Source organism: Perognathus longimembris, chromosome 19 (assembly GCF_023159225.1).
Source record: "Perognathus longimembris pacificus isolate PPM17 chromosome 19, ASM2315922v1, whole genome shotgun sequence".
NCBI classification, from domain to species: Eukaryota; Metazoa; Chordata; class Mammalia; order Rodentia; family Heteromyidae; genus Perognathus; species Perognathus longimembris.
In genome coordinates, this window is record NC_063179.1 from 41,451,464 (window position 1) to 41,470,555 (window position 19,092).

Below are 19,092 nucleotides of genomic sequence, written 5' to 3' on the forward strand. Positions count from 1 at the left end.
TCTGGCTGTTTTCTATCTATGTGGTGCTGGGGAATTGAACCCAAGGCTTCATGTATACGAATCAAGCACTCTTGCCACTAGGCCATATTCCCAGCCCCCTTAAGTTGCTTTCTTTAAATCTAGTATACTTTTAAAAAAGATTGCATTTACTGGCAACTCTTGACATGTCAGTGGTTCTCTTGAGTTTATAAAAATATTTGCTCATATACCATCACTGGGGACTAACAGTGTAAACTTATTAAATTTATTTGGTTTACACAGTAACTTTAAGCAATTTCAAGTCTTTTTGTTCAACATACAAGAAATCTTTTATTACCTATTTTTCTTGAGACATGGTTTATGTAGTCCAGGTTAGTTTTTGTACTTTCCATCTTCCTGTCTCAGCCTCTCAAATGCTAGCGTTATCAAGTATGGGCCACTATGTCTGGCCTGCTACATGTCCAGATAGAAAATGCTGAAGATTTATAGATCCTACAAAGAAAAACCTATGTCACATGGAAAAACCTAACTTTTATACTCAGTAATTAAGTTATATAAAATTTACAGAGGAATTAAACCTCAATAGGAACCTAAATAAACTTAACCAGATACTTTATTGGAAAAACCATCAGAATCACAGAGGACTGCAATGTAATTTCAACCAGTCAGTCTAAATGTGTGTCCAGTCACATTCTATGTAGTCCTTTGTGAACTGGTATTTTATTTAGAAGCCTTCTTTGCAGAGAAGGAAGTTCACTTCTTGTGTACATACATATATAATTCCTTGTGTAATATAAGGCAGATGGTTATTAGCAGTTTATTCAATTGCTAGACCTCACAGAAATGTCTAAGAACTTATTATAAAGCTCTTTTACAACTTATAAAGGTGAGTTCTACTATGATTTTTAAAAAATATAATCAAATGGCATGGCTTAGAATGTCAGTCCTAAAATGTGTCTATATTCATGGTATTTCCATTCAGTGCAGAGATGGTAAAGAGTATCTACAGTCATTGTTTACTATCTAGTCATATAGATAGTAGTCAAATCAGATGATTAGTCATTCATGGTTTACTTCTAAAGACTACCAGAACACTACCTAAAATGGTTTGTAACTATTATAAAGTACCTTGAAAGTTTATCATGGCATTGCATTGAGCCTTTACCTAAATATCTGCTCTTACGTTCTGCTTTATTCTTTGGGTTTACCTTCTAAGATTTGGTCACACCAGCAAGCTGAAACAGATTTTAATGTAAATAAAGAATTTATACTAAAATTATTCATCTGTGAACAGTACTTTGGAAGCAAATTCTTGCTTTTTGTGTCTACTAGTAGCACTATAGTATTTCAGGTGTGATCCAGTCCATGGGTGTGGTTTGTTACAAATGTTACCCTTGTTTTCATACTGGTAAAACTTTTGTACTAGACAATGGCTTGAGTTCTAAAAAAATAAGCAAAAGCAAAGCTCATTTTTGTGGTATCCAGTGATTACCTGAAATCAACTTTTTCCTCTCATCTTTAGAACTTAACCTGCCCACTACTCATTTTGATTACAGGCAAGATAACTGAAAATCTAATTGTAAGAAAGATGCAGTCTTCTAATGGTGGCCATACTGGGTCAGCTTCCCAAGTGTCTGTGTGTTCTAAACTTTTATGTTTATACAGGTTACCAAAAAAGAAAAAGTTGTCTTATTCAGAGTAGCAAGTCTTACTGGAGAAGTTTTGTTTCCTTGGTAGTTTTTTTTTTTTAAGTTTAAAAGTAATTAAACCTATATTTTGTTACTGTGTTTTGGTCTGTTTTGAAATTCTTTCCCTTCTGTTCCCAGTTTTTCTTACGAAATGTGTTTAGATACTGAATTTGTTTTAAACACTGAGTGGACTATCAGTCACCTTGGTGGTACTGTGAAGGCACACTTAAAATGACCATTTCATTTTATCTAAGCAACTGCAAGTAAAACTTCAGGACATCAGTATAAATTAAGTTAGAGTTACCTAAACCAATACCATGCTCAAGGTATGTATGTATACTACCCTATATTTAGGATATAGAAAGTGCTAACATTACATTTTAGTTCACTGACAAACTGTATGTAAGGACTAATCAACAGGTATTAAGCTATTTCTAAAGTTCTGAGATTTTCTTGTTGGTGTACCTTCAGACATTTTAGTATAAATATTTTATACACTTAAACATTGCCATGTTTTAATGCTACATTTTTTGGGGGTCAGTGAAGAACCAATGAGGTTAAAACCAATGAATTTCCTAGTTTTGACTTCTAAGTGTGAATTCACCTATGAGTATTTTCAACTATACCTTGGTAGTTTTTCCAGGAGTAATAGTTGACTTACATCACTGAATACTCACTTTCACGAAGATACTGATATGTTTGCTTTTTCAGTCATTCAAATTTATTAACATGTAAACTCTTAACAGTCCCCCCAAAAATACCAATTTGTAAAAAATAGGCCATTTTTATAATACATTTTTTTTATAATTTAGTAACTATTTTTTTTTTTTAAATTTCAGCTAAGTAAGGCTGTTTGATAGCACTCAAAAACAACACAGTGATGGTAGTTTTCCTGATTGGTTTGTAGTCTTCAAAAATTGTAAGGAGTTACTTGTATGAGATGTCTGTCAAACCAGTAAGACCGCATTTATACATCCATCATTTTCAGGATTATTGGTAACCTGGGCATATTTACCTAAGGAAAACAAAACCAAAACAAAGAATGTTAGCTACCAACAACTTGTCAAAGAACATAACCTTTACTTACTTTGGGATATATTTAATTATCACTCCTAATACGTAAGAAATGAACAGAGGATAATTAAGGTTTTACAAACTCATGTCATTTAAAAGCCAAGTTTGTATTCTGAATACAACCTTTTTTCTTTTTTGTAGTTACTACAAAGGTGATATACAGGGGGTGATAGTTTCATAAGTCAGGTAATGAGTATATTTCTTTTTGGACAATGTTACCTCTTCCTTTCAATACAACCTTTATACTGTTTTTCCAACAGCAGTCTTCTCTATTCTGTAAGCACTGTATTTCCCCTGTGACTCTCATTGGAAAATACACTGCACTTGGTTTCAGTGTTCTGAGATGAGGGCTAAGTATCCCAGGATAGCCTAGAACTTGGGATCATCCTCTCTCCACTTCCTGAGTGCTAGGCTTACAGGTGTCCCCTATACTACGCTGAGCGAATGCCAGTCCTGTTTTTGGTGGGGAGAGGGAGTGGTGACAGTAATGTTAGGGATCAATCCCAGAGACTTGTACATGTATGGCAAGCTCTCTACCACTGATCTATAATATACCCAGTCCTTACAGGGTTTAAAAAAGAGTTTCAAATAAACTTTATAACCTATTCAAAACCTGAGGTCCCTCAACATGACACTGAGACAATAATCCAAGAAATTCAAGGTAGTCTTCCTTTTCAGAGAACATCCAAGTTTAGAAAAAAATCTGGGCACTAAAAGCATAAAATTAAGCAAATGGAGAAAAGAAGTTAAACCTACATGGAAACATTCAGTTTTACTTACTGAAAACACTGTCTTTAGGTTCAACGTAGGCCTCTCTTCCTCATGTACAGTGAATTTATTTTTTTCCATGCAACTTTCCATCTGCTTCCCTTATTAAAATTTTATTATGGGAAAGCATCAAATCTAACAGAACTTTAGTATGCCTTATATAACTATAACCAATTAACTAAATTTTAAAAATTTACTCATGTTTTTCTACAAAGAGTTACATTTGATTAACACCAAGTTTCAACTTATTTAGCTTTTCTACATTAAAAAATATTTTATACTAGCCTAAAAAAAAAAATCAAATTTCTACTTGGACTACAGACTGCAGCAGTTTCATGTTCAAAGATTCACTTACCCCAAATAACTTTGCCTCCTTGTGTCACTAGGCCCAGCTCACTCACGTTCACCTCAATGACTGTCCCTTTGGTAATGACACCCAAAGTTGTATAAAGTGGAGATGAGGGATTCTTTTTCACACCAAGTATTGGCAGGCAAAAGGTGGCTTTCAGTTCAGGATGTGTTACGTGGGCCTTCTTGAAACGTAAGCCCTAGAAAGTCAAAACAAAAATTTTTGTCTGAGTCCAAAATGTTAACAAGTAGACTTTTTGCCTGTTTTCCAATCTTCTTAAACTATGGGTTGAATAATGTCAAATTTTAAACTGTCAGATAAAATACTAACATTTTTACAGACAGACACACATACATACTGACAGAGAAGCCAGGTCGAGTGGTTCATATTTGTAATTGCAGCGACTCAGATCTGAGGAGTATGGCTGGAACTAGCCTGGGCAGGAGAGCCCGGGTGATTCTTATCTCCAATTAAATACAAAAAAAAAGCTGGAAGTAGAGCTGTGGCTCAAGTGACTGAATACTAACCTTGAGCCAAAAAAGCTCAGGGATAGTACCCACCCTCTCAGAGTTCAAGCCACACACATACACACAAAACCCAACAACTAAGGGAATCCTTACTGTAAAGATCTAGATAGCAAACCTTTTAGGCTCTGTAGGCCACAGATCTGATGCAAAAACGTATGGCTTGGCTCCATTATGACTTTGTTTAAAAAAGCATGACTGTTTATATTTAAATACACAAAAAGTTACTCAGGTTGAGCACTGAGTAATACTACCTGTTTTTTCTCTTTCTAAGCAAATAGATACCTAGCAGTGAAATTGAGTCTCTGAAGAGATTCTATAAAAATATACAATTATATTTTCTACCCAAAGAGGGAGACAAATGGGAATAAGGGATTAGTTTGGGGGCACAGTTACACTGCTGTCATAGTAAAGCTACTCTTACATCTCCATAGCTCTTTCAGATGGCAATGTACTGAATGATAGAAGGATTAAGGTATTTGTTTACTGCAACCCAACTGAGTCATTGACACAACAGTACTACTGAAGTTTTCTAATTGGTCTCAAAGACAAATGTTTTGAAGTTAGCAGTGTCAGGCATGTTGGATATATACAGTGTGACTATATACAGAAAATGGAGATTTTAGTCTAACATGTTTAAAAACTAAAACAGTTCTAGAAACTTCTAATCAACTTTATCAATTTTAACAAAAGAACTAACATTTAAGTCATCACACCCTTCCCAAGGACTTACCATTGGTCTGATGAACCTTTCATATTTAGGAGGCTTTCTTGTAAAGCCATCTCCAACAAAGCAGACTTTAGTAACCATCCTCTTCCATGCCTTCTTTTTTCTCTTTCCTGTACGAATAACTTTTAATACTTCTGTTTCTCCCTGGGCACGAACTTTGGGAAGAGGGACTTCCCACTTTCCCTAAAAATGCAAGTTTATATTGGAAGTAAAGGACATGAAAATAAATCAAACATGTTCTGCTCCTATGAAGTAGTAGTTTCACTTTTTTCCCCTAACATTCAACAACTTTGTTTCAATTTTGTTCAGATGTGCAGTCTTCTTAGCCATGATCACACAAAACTAGCTAGGTTGATAAATCATGGCAAGACCAGGTGCTAAAGCCAAAAATATTAAGGCCTTATTATAGATAAAAACCATCTGCAACAAAGCAGCAGCTTCTATAAATAGTGAGGTCCTTACTAGTAGCCAGTAGCATACCGCAAGTCTGGTCGTGCCAAGTGTACCTCAAAAGGATTTTCAGATTAGACTCCTGGCAAGAAAACCCCTTACTGGATGTTTTGTTCCTCTCAGTAATATGAAGTTTTATATACACACAAAACAGCATTGGAAAAACTTCTGGACATAGGACTAAGATACCAGTTTCAAAAGCAGCATCACCATTTCTTAATTATCTACCCATGAAGAATGACAGAGCTTCTGGGACTCTACTCTTGAAAAACAAAGGGTTAGGAGATAACCACTAAGGTTTCTTTTGGTGTCATACAATGACTTTCTATATCAACTTGAAATAAAAACAAAACGTTACATTCTAAAACCTGGTGAGGAGGAATTATTTAATAAAACAGAAACTTAAAAGAAGACTATTAGCTAAAAAATTGGGACTAACACTTGCCCTTCATGTTTGAAATGAAACTGAACGAAAAACGCAGAACTTGACAAAGCAGGCGACTTCGGATTTTACTGCTTACCGCTTTCTCTTTCCGTTTTTGTTTAATCATGTTGGACAGCACTTTTGCTCGGGACTGCCCTTCTCTGTCCAGCAGATAGGCAGGTACTGCTCCCTGAGGAGTCTTCTCATCATCCTTTTGTTTGGTGTTTCTCTTTTCATGCATCTTGATGCTATCAGGAGGGAAAGAGATTTCAAGATTATCTGATAACCCCTACCAACAGATGTTAACTTGTTAGGTGAAATGAGTGGGCTCACTTACGTCTTTTTCATTTGTATTTTCTCAGCATGGCGCTGTTTGTGGTAGAGCTTAGCCTTCAGGCCAATCATTTTTTTGGCCTTCTTTGACCGTTCATGAGCCTCTCGGCTTTCTTTCTTTCTTTTTTTCTCATGGTAATCCAAACGATATCCATAGCGTTTACGGTGTAATTCAATATATTCGTTTTGTGGCTATAATTTAAGAATTGTGAAATTTTAAAACTAGTGACAAAATTATAATTATGACAGTACACAGATAAGATCTCTACTGTCCAAATGCTCACTTGCTTAAATGACTGTAGCACTATTAAGTCTATTCCCATGATATAAAACAAAATCTCATCCTGGATAAATGAAAAGTATACATATGTAATAAGCTCAGTGAGTTATTCACTAAACTAAAAAGGATGATCAGGCTACAGAAATCTCATTTTACCATTACATAAGGTAATCTGCATTTCAAACATTATTCCTAAACCATTAAAAGAAAATTATCAGGTGTTTTTGATTTTTTTTTTTTGGCCAGTCCTGGGACTTGCAACTCAGGGCCTGAGTACTGTCCTTGGCTTCTTTCTGCTCAAGGCTAGCACTCTACCGGGTGAGCCACAGCACCACTTCTGGCTTTTTCTATATATGTGGTACTGAAGAATCGAACCCAGGGCTTCATGTATGCGAGGCAAGCACTGTACCACTAGGCCATATTCCCAGGCCTTATGTCAGTTTTATTGAAGTATAATCTGCACATAATGAAACTTGGCCCATTTTGGGTCAAGTTTTGACGGACCACTACAATAAACAAAAATATTTCATCACTCAGAAAGTCCCCTTGTGCCATTTTGAAATCAATCACCTTTCCTCATCCTCAATCTGTTATTTCCCCTCAAGGTTTTGTCTTTCACGGACTGAAATGTGAACAATCTATGTTGTGTACAGCCTTTTGCATCTGGTTTCTTTCATTTTGTGTGAGACTTTGGGGCTTGTCCTACTTTGTTGGATATGTCAGTATTTGCTAGGGATGTTATTTAAAGATGAAGGGTTGTTCGCGGCAGCCTTGGGTGTTTAGGAATAAGGCTGCAACAGAGTTGTACGCCTGTTTTCCAGAATGGATGTATTTTGCATTTCACCAGTAATGTGTAAGAACCCTTTTTGTATTTTAAGTAAGCTGCTTTATTTTAAACATGTGGCCGGTCTATAGTTGCACTTTTAAGATCGCACAAACACAGTCGGGAGCCGGTGGCTCACACCTTCTGTAATCCTAGGTACTCGGGGAGCTGAGATCTGAAGCCACAAATTCATTTGATTTATCCTTTAGCAAGGGCCCATCAGCCCACGATACTCTTATCTCCAGGTGACCGACCACCAGAAAGCCAGAAGTGGAGCTCAAAAAATAAAAAAGTCTGGGACAGCCCGGAGTTGAAGCTACGTGACCGGCACAAAACGAAGGCCGCAAAAGTGGAAGGCTGCCATGTCAGGCACGGCCCGGGGAACCAGCCTAGGTGACGAGGACCGAGGTGGCGAGGTGGCGGGCGTCCGGCCCCCGCGGCCCCCGCCCGGGCTCGGTGGCGAGCCCTGAGCGCCTTTCCGGAGAGAAGCGGAGGTGCTTTCGGCAAGGACCCGCCGGTTTCCCGCGTGCTCCCGCGCGTTCCCCTCGGTCCCGGCCCGGACCTACGCCCCGCTCGGCCCTCGGGTGACAGCAAGCGCCCCGCTCGGGGGGCCCCCCCGGGTACCTGGCAAACGCCCCTCGGTGCCCACCACGGCGCGGCCTGCGTCCCCCGGCCTCTCCCTCCCGCCCCGGCGCCCGAGGCCGCCTCCTTACCATGGCGGAAGCCGCGGGCCCGCCGGGCGCAGTTCCCGGAGGACAAGGGCGCGCTCAGCGTCGGGGGTCCCGGCTCTCGCCAGCCGCCACCGCGCAGCTCGGGGCCGGAAAGAGCAGCCTCCTAAGCCTTCCGTGGGCACAGCGAGCGCGAAGCGGGCGTTCCGACCCGATAGGCGGAAGTCGCTGGTCGGAGGCCTGCGTCCGGTGCACCGCCGGAAGTGCGGCCGCCGGAAGTGCGGCCGGCCGGCTGACCGAGAAGGCACCGCGGGGCAGCCCCGTGCTCGTCGCTCGGTCCTGGAGGTGTGAGGGTGGCGGCGGGCGTGGCGGGCTGAACCCCGAGGCCTCTCCTCCTCTACAGCCCGGCCGGAAGACGCCAGCCCCGGGGCGCGGCGCGGTGCCAGGTGGGTGCTGCGGCGACCCCGGGGGCTTGCGGCCACACGCTGCGCGGTGCACGGCCGGCCTTGGAGAACCGACTGACAGACGGGGCCCGGGTCTCCAGCCCCACAACCTGGCGTCGGCTAGCACTCTGCCACTTGAGCCACAGCGCCCCTTCTGGCCTTTTCTATCTATGTGGTGCTGAGGAATCGAACCCAGGGCTTCATGTATGCGAGGCCAGCAGTCTACCACTAGGCCACATTCCCGCCCGATTGTTGTCTTCGGTTCAGTACTTTAATCCTAATGGGTAGGAGGCAACAGTAGAAACAGTTCTTGTCAAATCTGTGAGTTTAATTCCCACACCAGTCCTGTGGTGTGATAGGTGAAAGACCCATCTTGGATATTTTAAGTAAGGTCCAGCAAATCCGCTGACTCTTAATACTTAGGTGTACTCTTTAAAAGCTTACAAGTCTTTACTGGAGTGTCACAGAGAAATGCACATACTGTAAGTTTCAGTGCATTTTTAAAACCCAAATACATCTTGTAATTGATACTGAAAAAAACACTGCAACACTGGGATCTGGCCCTACATCTCTGTGGTCTTGAAGAAGGAATCCTTGGACCAAGAGAGAGAAGTAAAACAAGAAAATGATTTAGTGAAGAAAAGGATAATGGGAGCTCCTGTTCCCCTCATATGAGGGGCGTCCCAAGGGAATGCACCCTGGGGTCTTTTGTGTAGGAGTTACTAAGATGTTTCTAGGAAAGAGCTGCGTGACACTCAAGATCATTGGCCAGCTTAGGGGTCCTATCATTCTCCAGACCCAATCAGGCTTCATGCATCCTGCATAAGCCCTCCATACCTCTTTACTCCTCTGACTGGGGTCCAGTCAGTTTCTTGTTCACTTGCAAGTCTTCCATGGGTAACAGGCCACGGCATGATGCCTAATTGCTCAAGGCCTTAGTGATACACCTAAGGGTTCTACACAGGACTGCTCAAGGCCATGGTGACGTATGCAAAACCCCTGTGGGAAGGAGCCTTGGCCCCTACTGCCTAGCCTGGCTCTTTTTCTGCTCTTGTAACCAGCACCGTGTTCAAGGAATTACTTTAAATTGTACTCCAAAATCTTTGCAGTGTTTTCTGAGCACAGGTGGGGTGTAGACTTGATACAATAAACAACATTGTGTTAGAGCAAAAGACAAGTGTTTGTTACAGTAGTGACTGCAGAAAGTGATGAGGCCAGAACTTTGGAATGACGAAGGAAAGGATTCAAGATATATTTAGGAAATGAAATGACAGGTCTTTCTAAATAAGAACATAGCACGTTTCAGAGGAAGAGTAGACATGGCTTCTTACTTAACACAGTGGTTTAGTACTGTGCTCCTATACTTCATTCATATGCACAATTTTAATTTTTATACCTTTGTGTTTTTCTTCTTTTTTAGAAAACAGTTTAGAAGATCAAGATGTTTACCAACTTGTGGGTATTTGCAGTGAGTCATCAGAAAATGCCTAGTATGCACATTCAAGTAAGCTTTCCTTGTAAAATTAAATGCACTTTAACAACCTCATTTTACTCCCAGTGTCCTACTGTAGATGATCACATTTTTACTTCAAATTTAAGTTTAGTAATAACCTTTGGCTATCCTCAAGGTAAATTTATTGAAAAGAAATTCTCTTAATTTAACAAATGTCAAAAGAAATTACCTTAATAATGAAAAAAAAATCCAACAGACAAAATGCAATGTTGTTCTCATGAGGTGTAAAGTACCAGTTGTTTTTGGAGGTCTATATCTTTTCTAAGAATGACAGCACTTAATGATCATCTTTAAACTGTGAAGATAAGCTTTATATACTAAAGTCTGTAGGTTGAGACTTCTATGAAATAAAGCTCCTGTAAAAGTTAATGTCAGGATTTAAAATAGAACTTTTTTTTGTAAGGCAACATGACTCAAGCCTTTTATCCTAGCTACTTAGGACACAGAGGCTGCACAGTTCAAGGCCAGCCCAGGCAGAAGAGTTCTAGAGAGTTCCTCTTCATCAATGCCTGAGCACAGCTCCTGTCATTCCAAGCTGTTGGGAAAGCATAATGACTGGGCTCAGTGATATGCTATCTCAACTACAAAGGGAAGCACAAATAGGGAGAACACAGTCCAAGCTGGCCCAAGCATAAAACAAGACTCTGCCTTGAAAATAACCACTGCAAAATGTACTGGTGGTGTGTTTCTGAAGGTGGAGTCTCTCAAGTGTTAGAGTGCCTTCACAGCAAGTGGGAAGCTCTAAGTTTAAATACCAATACTGCCGAATCAATCAGACTTTTCCTGCAGAGCTGTTGAGAACCAATTGTTTGGCCACTTTGGAATTTGTCCTATATTTCAGAAATATAACCTCCATCTTTAAACCTGATTCCTGAGTCTCCTTGAAAATACTGTAAATGATTTTGTAAATGGTCACATCTTCAGTGTACATTAGAGAGATCCTCAAATTAAACCATGCTGTGTATCATTTACAGCTAAATGGCTGACTACGGCTTGTCTGGTTTTTCTCCTCTAGCAGTAACTCATGGAGAACCTTTAACTCAGAAGATACATCTGTGATCATTAGTCTGTAAATCAGTTCTACTACTGTGCAGCATTCATAAGAATATGTATTTATATATTTCACTTGTGATGTTATTACATACACTAAATAGTCTGCACATGTTGGCAGGTGTAAATGTGGGTCTAGTAGTCCAGGGATAGGTTGGGATGGAGAATATCCAATGTGAGAAGGTAAGGGCAGCAGCCAGAGTAGGAGGTAGACTTGGTCTTACATAGGCCTGCTCTAACTCAGTGATTCTCATTGTGAGGTGACATTGGAGGCAACTGGAGACTTAACAAAATTTCTTCCCATGTCTCCCAGCTCTCCTTTCCCTTCCCCCACTGCCATGGGTTTTTTAAAATATATTTTTTAAAATTGTTAATATAAAGGTAATGTACAGAAGGGTTGCAGTTACATAAGTCAGGTAATAAAGTACATTTCTTTTTTGATAATGTTACTTACACCTTCCCTTGCTCTCTGTCAGTTTTCTCTGCCCCACTGCCATGGGTTTTGTGTGTGTGTTGCTGGTCCTGGGGCTTGAACTCAGGGCACGGGTACTGTCCCTGAGCTTCTTTTTGCTTAAGGCCAGTGCTCTACCACTTGAGCCACAGTGCCACTTCCAGCTTTTTCTGAGTAGGAAGCGTTTCACGACTTTCCTGCTTGGGCTGGCTTCAAACTGTGATCCTCAGATCTCAGCCTCCTGAGTAGCTAGGATTACAAGGGAGAGCCACCAGTGCCCGGCCCCACTGTTAAGTTTTAAAGAAGCTTTCAGGTGATTTTCATGGGTAGCTGCTGTTAAAAATCCTGAAAATAAGCCGGCTCTCATCTGCAATCCTAGTTACTCAGGAGACTGAGTTATAAGAATCAAGGTTTTAAGACAAATCCTTGAGACTGGAGACTCTTTATATCTCCAAGTAGCCAGCAAAAAGCCAGAAGTGGGGCTGTGACTCAAGTGGTACGGCGCCAGCTTTGAGGGAAAAAGCCAAGCTAGTGTCAGATTTTGTTTTCTCTTTATTAGACTATACGCTGCTGTGTAAGAGCAAGTTTAAAAAGATCAAAGCCATGGATGCTTCTTGGGAGAAGTTACAGTTCCTTACCAGGTACAAATGTTTGATTCTAATTTTACTTTCTTTTGTTTGGGAGAATCTCTTTTTTTCAGAGGCCTCTGACTGTGTTCTTCTTCTTGGCCATTTTCTGGAGATTCTTGGGGGTAAGGGTATTGTCACTGTAATGGATACCAGGAGGGAAGGATGCAGTGGGATTGTGTTCCTCCTCTGCTGGACGTACTGACGAGCTGGGCAAAGGCAAGCTTGCTGGAGGAAGGTGCTGACTAATAATTAACACACGAGTTCACTTGAAGAATGTTCTTGCTGTAAAATACTTTTTTTGTAATTCATTGCTGTGTTTTTTGTTTTTGTTTTTTTTTTTTGGCCAGTCCTGGGCCTTGAACTCAGGACCTGAGCACTGTCCCTGGCTTCTTTTTGCTCAAGGCTAGCACTCTGCCACTTGAGTCACAGCGCCACTTCTGGCCATTTTCTGTATATGTGGTGCTGGGAAATTGAACCCACGGCTTCAAGTATAGGAGGCAGGCACTCTTGCCACTAGGCCATATCCCCAGCCCCTCATTGCTGTGTTTTATACAAAATGTTTTCTGTCAGTAGAAATTTCCTAGAAAAAAATTGAATTCTAGAAGTAATTTGGTTAAATATTTATTTTAATATATAGCTATTAGGAGCTGGCAGGCTCAGGAACAAACTATTTTAATTTCAAATTATTCCTAAGCCAACATATGTTAAACATTATTCCTAGTGTCCTGTGATACCAAATGCATGGTAGACTGGATGAAACCAGTTTAATTCTATTGCTGTTCAAATTAGCATCTTTGTCAAATGAGAATGATGGACTAAAAATACTCACTGGTTCTTGACTTGAAAGGACATGGGGATTTAATGGACTGCATTAGTTGTGAATATATAGGTTTTTATTTTCTATCTTTGTTACTTTAGCTGTAAGGTATAGGTTATCTTTTGATCTTTAGACTGTCACAAGGTTTTAAAGCATAATGTAAAGCTGAAATATGGAAGAACCTAGTTTAAATAGCAACAAGATACAGATCAAATTTACAAATATAATTGCATTTAATAGTGCTTTTAATATTGCTTATTAGTAAAATCTATGGTAAACATGGAATTGGACACTATGGACTTTTGTTTTGGCCATTTTTGGGGCTTGAACTCAGGGCCTGGGCACTGTCCCTGAGCCTCTCTGTGCTCAAGGCTAGCACTCTGCCACTTAAGCCACAGTACCACTTTCCAGCTTTTTCTGTGTATGTGGTACTGAGGAATTGAACCCAGGGCTTCATGCATGCTAGGCAAGCACTCTACACTAAGCCAAACTCCTAGCCCTAGACATAGTTTTATATTTGAAAAAATATAAGCTTGGCTGAGTGTAGTAGAACACACCTATAATCCTAGCACTCTGGAGATTGGGGCAGAAATTGAGGACAGCCTGAGCTACATAGCAAATTCTAGGTTGGCTGAGATATATAGTAAGACCTTGTCTCAAAAAGAAATAGTGCTTGATCTTTTAGAAGTTTTAGATTATTATAGTTTATTTTCTGTGATGGTCATCTTTAAAGGTATTGTGTCCTGGGATTGCTAAGGGCAGGTAAGTTTCAAATTGTACCAAGATTTTGTTATCAACTGTTTAGAGGATCACTCTAAACTTGCAAGATTTAGAAAATATAGGTACATTGAACTGTGGACTTAAAATTTTATTTATTTATTTATTTTATTTTTGGCCAGTCCTGGGGCTTGGACTCAGGGCCTGAGCACTGTCCCTGGCTTCTTTTTTGCTCAAGGCTAGCACTCTGCCACTTGAGCCACAGCGCCACTTCTGGCCATTTTCTGTGTATGTAGTGCTGGAAAATCGAACCCAGGGCCTCATGTATATGAGGCAGGCACTCTTGCCACTAGGCCATATCCCCAGCCTGTGGACTTAAAATTTTTTAATTCAGATTTTACTGGTATCTTACTATCAATATAAACATGAATTCTAATTTACAGTTCTGTAATTGGAAGAATAATAGGACAGAGATTGGGGATAATCTGTATTTTTCTGAGAATATGACCTAGAAATTGGCGTTTTAAGCTTTTTTTTGTGGGACTGGGAATGTGGTTTAGTGGTAGAGTGCTTGCCTAGCATGTATGAAGCCCTGGGTTCGATTCCTCAGTTCTATATAAACAGAAAAAGCTAAAAGTGGCATTGTGGCTCAAGTGGTAGAGTGCTAGCCTTGAGCAAAAAGCAGCTCAGGACCAGTGCCCAGGCCCTGAGTTCAAGCCCCAGAACTGGCAAAAAAATAAAAAATAAAACAAACTTTGTGTGTGTGTGTGTGTGTAACTGCTTGAGCCATGCCTCCACTTTTGTTGTTGTTGTTGTTGTCTTGGGTTTTTTGTTTTTTTGCTGGTTAATTGGAGATAAACATTTCTAAGATTTTTGTTTCCTCTAGCTAGCTTTGAGCTGCAATCCTTAATTGTTAGTCTCCTGAGTAATGGGATTATAGGTGTGAGCCACTGGTGTCTGGCTATTTAAAACTTTTACCATCAAATATAGCTTCTTCCTTACAGATTGTAGGGAAATGAATTTTAAATAAAGTCAGGTTTTTTTATTTGAATTTTGCTTTATTTGAAATTAGTAATCTTTAAGTTTAGATGTTTCCACTTCTAAATTAAAGGAATTTTCATAAAATTAACACTTCAATTTTAACCCTCTTTCCTTTAGGCTTAATAGGAAATGATATTAAGTCGCTGCATTCCATCATTAGCCCTCCTATAGCTAAGTAAGTACTTTTGCTGATACTGTGTTGTTGTTCCCCATAGACTGCTGAGTTTACCCTAATGGGCATTACTAGTCAATTTTTAATTTCCGTGGCTTTCTACCTTAGCTAATTATAGATGGATGTTAGTGTGTGTCTTAAAAGCTATTTTCTTTCCTCAGTTTAATGCTAAACATTTTTAACAGCACATTTCTCATAGAACTGAATATGAGATATTCTCTCAAGATTGTAGTTGCTTTGCAGCTGTTGTTGTTTGCTTTTGTTGCTTACCTGTTTTTCCAGAGTAATGTGGTATGATAAACTCTAAATATGTTTTCAGCTTTTCAGGTTTTTTTTTTGTTTGTTTTGCTGGTCCTGAGGCTTGAACTCCTGCCTAAGAGCTGTTCCTGCATTCCTTTTGTTCAAGGCTAGCACTTTATTGCTTGATCTACAGCATCCCTCCTGGCTTTTAAAAAAATGATAATTAATAATTGGACATAAGAGTCAGTTTCACAGACTTTCTCCTGGGGTTGTAACCGTGATTCTCAGATCACAGCCTCCTCAGTAGCTAGTGTTACAGGCATGAGCCACTGGTGCCTGGCTTTTTTCTGGGTTTTATGTAACTGTATAAATTAAGAGAATACTAACCAGCTTGAATTTATACAGCATATGTATCTTGGTTTTATATTTTATTAGTATATACCTAACAATGCATTTTTCCCCTCCCTTTTTAAACAGAATCCGTAATATTGGAATTATGGCTCATATTGATGCAGGCAAAACTACCACCACAGAAAGAATACTGTACTATTCTGGATACACAAGATCATTGGGAGGTTAGAATGGATTCCTCCTATCCCCACTCCCTATTATCAAAAGCAACACTGGAAAATAATTGATTAAGAACCTTTGATTATGGCATGGAGTCACTGATGTCTAAACCACAACTTAAAGACAAGGTAGCTGCCACATCCATCAAAGGGTCTTTTAAGACTGCACTAAACATGCAGACCTTAAGACCATAATGGCCTCCTTGGCACTGCTGTACACAGAAGGTTATGGGACAAGAACCATAGCTTACCAATAGCTTTAGGTACTTCTTTGTGCAAAAGCCACCCAGGCTTAGCAGGAGACTGATGCTCTGCAGGAGTGACTATATGTTGTTACAATTCCACGGTCCTCTTTTCAGGTCGCACTTAGGGACCTGCCTGCCCTCCTCAGGAAAGCCCAAAGGATGTATCGCCAATCAGCATTCAGTTTGTTGTTTGTTGTCCAGCAACATGATTGGTTTGTGTTGTCTCACTCTTCGAAGAAAAGAACTGGAAAGTTAATCCTCAAATTCTCATGTAGGAAGAGAAAAATATTTTTTTAAAAGCATTTCTAAAGCATCCTTAGTTTACTATAATGGTATTTACCTCTGTACCTGTAACATGAAAATTAGGCTATTTGACTAAGCATGCAAATATGGATCCCTAAGTAGCATTTTATTCTGTTTTTGTGGTTTGCTTTTGTTTTTAAATAACAGCTCTTGCCTACTTTGGAAATTAAGGCTCAGAGTCTACTTTATGGTATGCCTACTGGCAGCCATTTTTCTGTCCCCTGAAAAGTGACTGAGACTTAGTATTTCTATGGGGAGAGAACATCGGATTAGAATCTTCATGAGAATAGGTTCCTAAATGTATAACCACTTGACTTCTCATAAGATCACTATTACATAATATGGAACATTTTTAGGCTTTCTGTGTTCTGTCATATGTCTGATAAGTCTTTTTCTCATAATATGCAACATTTTTAGGCTTTCTGTGTTCTGTCATATATCTGATAAGTCTTTTTCTCATAACTTCAATTTGTGTACCTGAAATAATGGTCTGATTTCTAAGTTACCTCTTTCATTTCACTATGTGTTGCTGCATTTATCATCTCCTGGACTAGGTACTCTATACCATCTCATTTCCCTGTCCAAACTAAGTTAAGTGACTTGCTCAAGATCAAGGGTGACTTAGTAGTAGGCTAGGATTTAAGTTTGTGTTTTTAAATTGCATGACTGTGCCTCCTATCAAGGGATCAGGGAGGATAAAGAAGGGTAGTAAGGGTCAAAATTAAAAAAAAAATGAAAGAAGCGTCTGATTTAGTAAAGTTAGTATTTGGTAAAACTCCAGGCCTTGTGTTTTTTCTAGGTAAGTACTCTACAACTTGAGCCATGCCTTAGTCTAAGAAAAAGCATTTTTATGACAAAGTTGTTTATCTTCCTGAGAAAAGCTTTGTAAATAGTAGAGCAAATATTTTTCTTAAGGCAAATGAAACCATGTCATTTAGATTCCAAGAACCAGTGAAATGCTCTGGCTATTAAACTAAACTGTGTCCTCTTTTTCCTGATTAGATGTTGATGATGGAGACACAGTAACAGATTTCATGGCTCAGGAGCGAGAAAGAGGCATCACTATCCAGTCAGCGGCCGTCACTTTTGATTGGAAGGGGTATAGAGTCAATCTAATTGATACACCAGGTATGCTTCTGTTTCACCCATACAGAGATGCTACATGACTTTGGGTTTTGCTTGTTTGTGTGGGATTTGGGGGGAGATGTATTATTATTTTTGCCGTTATGCTATTGAGACATTACAAAATTAGTCATCCTAAACTTTTTTGGGGAAAGAGGTGAGATAGAGTCTTACTCAGTTTCCCAGGGTAGCCTCAAGCCTGCAGTCCTCTTGCATGTACCCCCTCGCCCCCCCCCCCCCCCCCGCCAGTACTGGGTGCTGGGTTCACAGGAGTGCACCAGCAGGCCTGGAATTCCTTTGTGGGTTTGGTGTTTTTTTTTTGGTGCCAGTCCTGGGGCCTGAGTGCTGCTGTTTCTGAGCTTTTAATCTTTTTATTTATTTATTTATATTTATTTATTTATTTAGCTCAAGGCTAGTGTTTCATACTCTATTTCCAGCTCTTTTTGGTAGCTCATTGGAGGTAAGAGTCCCGTGGACTTTTCTGCCCAGGCAGGCTTTGAGCTGCAGTCATCAGAGTTTAGTTTCCTGAGTAGCTTAGATGACAGGTGCGAGCCACCAGCACAGGACAGCGCTCTTGCGCACTCTCTCTCTCTCTCTCTCTCTCTCTCTCTCTCTCTCTCTCTCTCTCTCTCTATATATATATATATATATATATATATATATATATATAAATAAAATCCAGTAATGTTAAGTATATCTACATCACTGTGAAGCAGATGAGCAGTACGTTTTTCACTTTGCAGAACTGAAACGCTGTGCTTTATTAAACAACTGCTCTACTTTGCCCCTCATCCCACCATCATTCCAATGTATATATCCACGAACTTGACTACTTTAAGTACCTCATATAAATAGAATCATATCACATTTGTCCTGTGATAGTCTTGATTCACTTAGCACATAGTCCTCAAGGTTTATGCATGTTGTAGCATATGGCAAGATTTCCTTCCTCTGAAAAGAACATGGTATATTCCCTTTAATGTATTGCTATCTCTCAGTATCTGTGAGGGATAGCGTTCCAGGATCTTCTGTGGATACCAAAATCTGCAGATGCTCAAGTCCCTTATACAAGATGGGAATATGCTTGCATTTAACTATGTGTATCTTCTCACATGATTGTAATGTCTACTTAAAATGCTATATAAAGTTGTGATACTGTATTGTTCAGAGAATGACAAGAAAAAAGTCTGTACATGTTTAGTATGAACATAGTTTTTTGGTTTTTTTTTTCTGAATGTTTTCCATCCATGATTGAATCTGCAGTTGCAAACTCCATGGGTATAGAGGGCCTGTCTGTACCAGGTTTTTATTTATTTCTCCACTGAGGGATATTTGGGTTGCTTTGACTTGTTGATAAATAATGTTGCTGTGAACATGGGTATACAAATGTCTCTTCGAGTATATAACCAGAAGTGAAACTTCTGGGTCATATGATTGTTAGTGTTTTTAAGAAGATTGTAAGCATTCCTTGTCCTTCTCTTAGGTCATGTGGATTTTACCCTGGAGGTTGAGCGCTGCTTGCGAGTATTGGATGGGGCTGTGGCTGTATTTGACGCCTCTGCTGGTGTAGAGGTAAAAATATTGCCAAAATGAAAAAAGACAGAAAAGACAGCATGATTGATATGTATCTATGTGTGTGTATACACACGTATATGTATGTATGTGTATGTAAATATACATAAACACACAC

The 19,092-nt window shown here is 39.7% G+C and overlaps 2 protein-coding genes across 4 annotated transcripts in view; one reads left to right on the plus strand and one right to left on the minus strand.

The window, feature by feature from the left end:
* Positions 1-574: 574 nt before the first annotated feature.
* Nsa2 (NSA2 ribosome biogenesis factor) lies at positions 575-8,262 on the minus strand. 2 transcript variants are annotated; one of them, XM_048368053.1, is made up of 7 exons: positions 8,136-8,262; positions 6,324-6,511; positions 6,084-6,234; positions 5,116-5,295; positions 3,865-4,057; positions 2,599-2,682; positions 575-762 (listed from the first exon to the last, which is right to left on the minus strand). In XM_048368053.1, exons 1-6 carry the CDS (start codon positions 8,136-8,138, stop codon positions 2,615-2,617), a joined length of 783 nt encoding a protein of 260 aa, XP_048224010.1. In that variant the 5' UTR covers positions 8,139-8,262; the 3' UTR covers positions 575-762; positions 2,599-2,614. The 2 variants fall into 2 exon arrangements, with proteins under 2 accessions (XP_048224010.1, XP_048224009.1); XM_048368052.1 differs by having other exon boundaries at positions 575-2,682.
* A 1,692-nt stretch (positions 8,263-9,954) lies between these two features.
* The window catches only part of Gfm2 (GTP dependent ribosome recycling factor mitochondrial 2), a 31,933-nt gene continuing 22,795 nt past the window's right edge, over positions 9,955-19,092 (plus strand). Inside the window, exons 1-6 of one of the 2 annotated variants that reach the window (XM_048368046.1) lie at positions 9,955-10,037; positions 12,107-12,188; positions 14,869-14,926; positions 15,641-15,738; positions 17,283-17,408; positions 18,886-18,974. In XM_048368046.1, coding sequence (XP_048224003.1) covers positions 9,975-10,037; positions 12,107-12,188; positions 14,869-14,926; positions 15,641-15,738; positions 17,283-17,408; positions 18,886-18,974 — 516 coding nt within the window. In that variant the 5' untranslated portion in view covers positions 9,955-9,974. Of the gene's footprint in view, positions 10,038-12,106; positions 12,189-14,868; positions 14,927-15,640; positions 15,862-17,282; positions 17,409-18,885; positions 18,975-19,092 lie in introns of those variants that run through there. The other variant, XM_048368047.1, reaches the window with a different exon arrangement.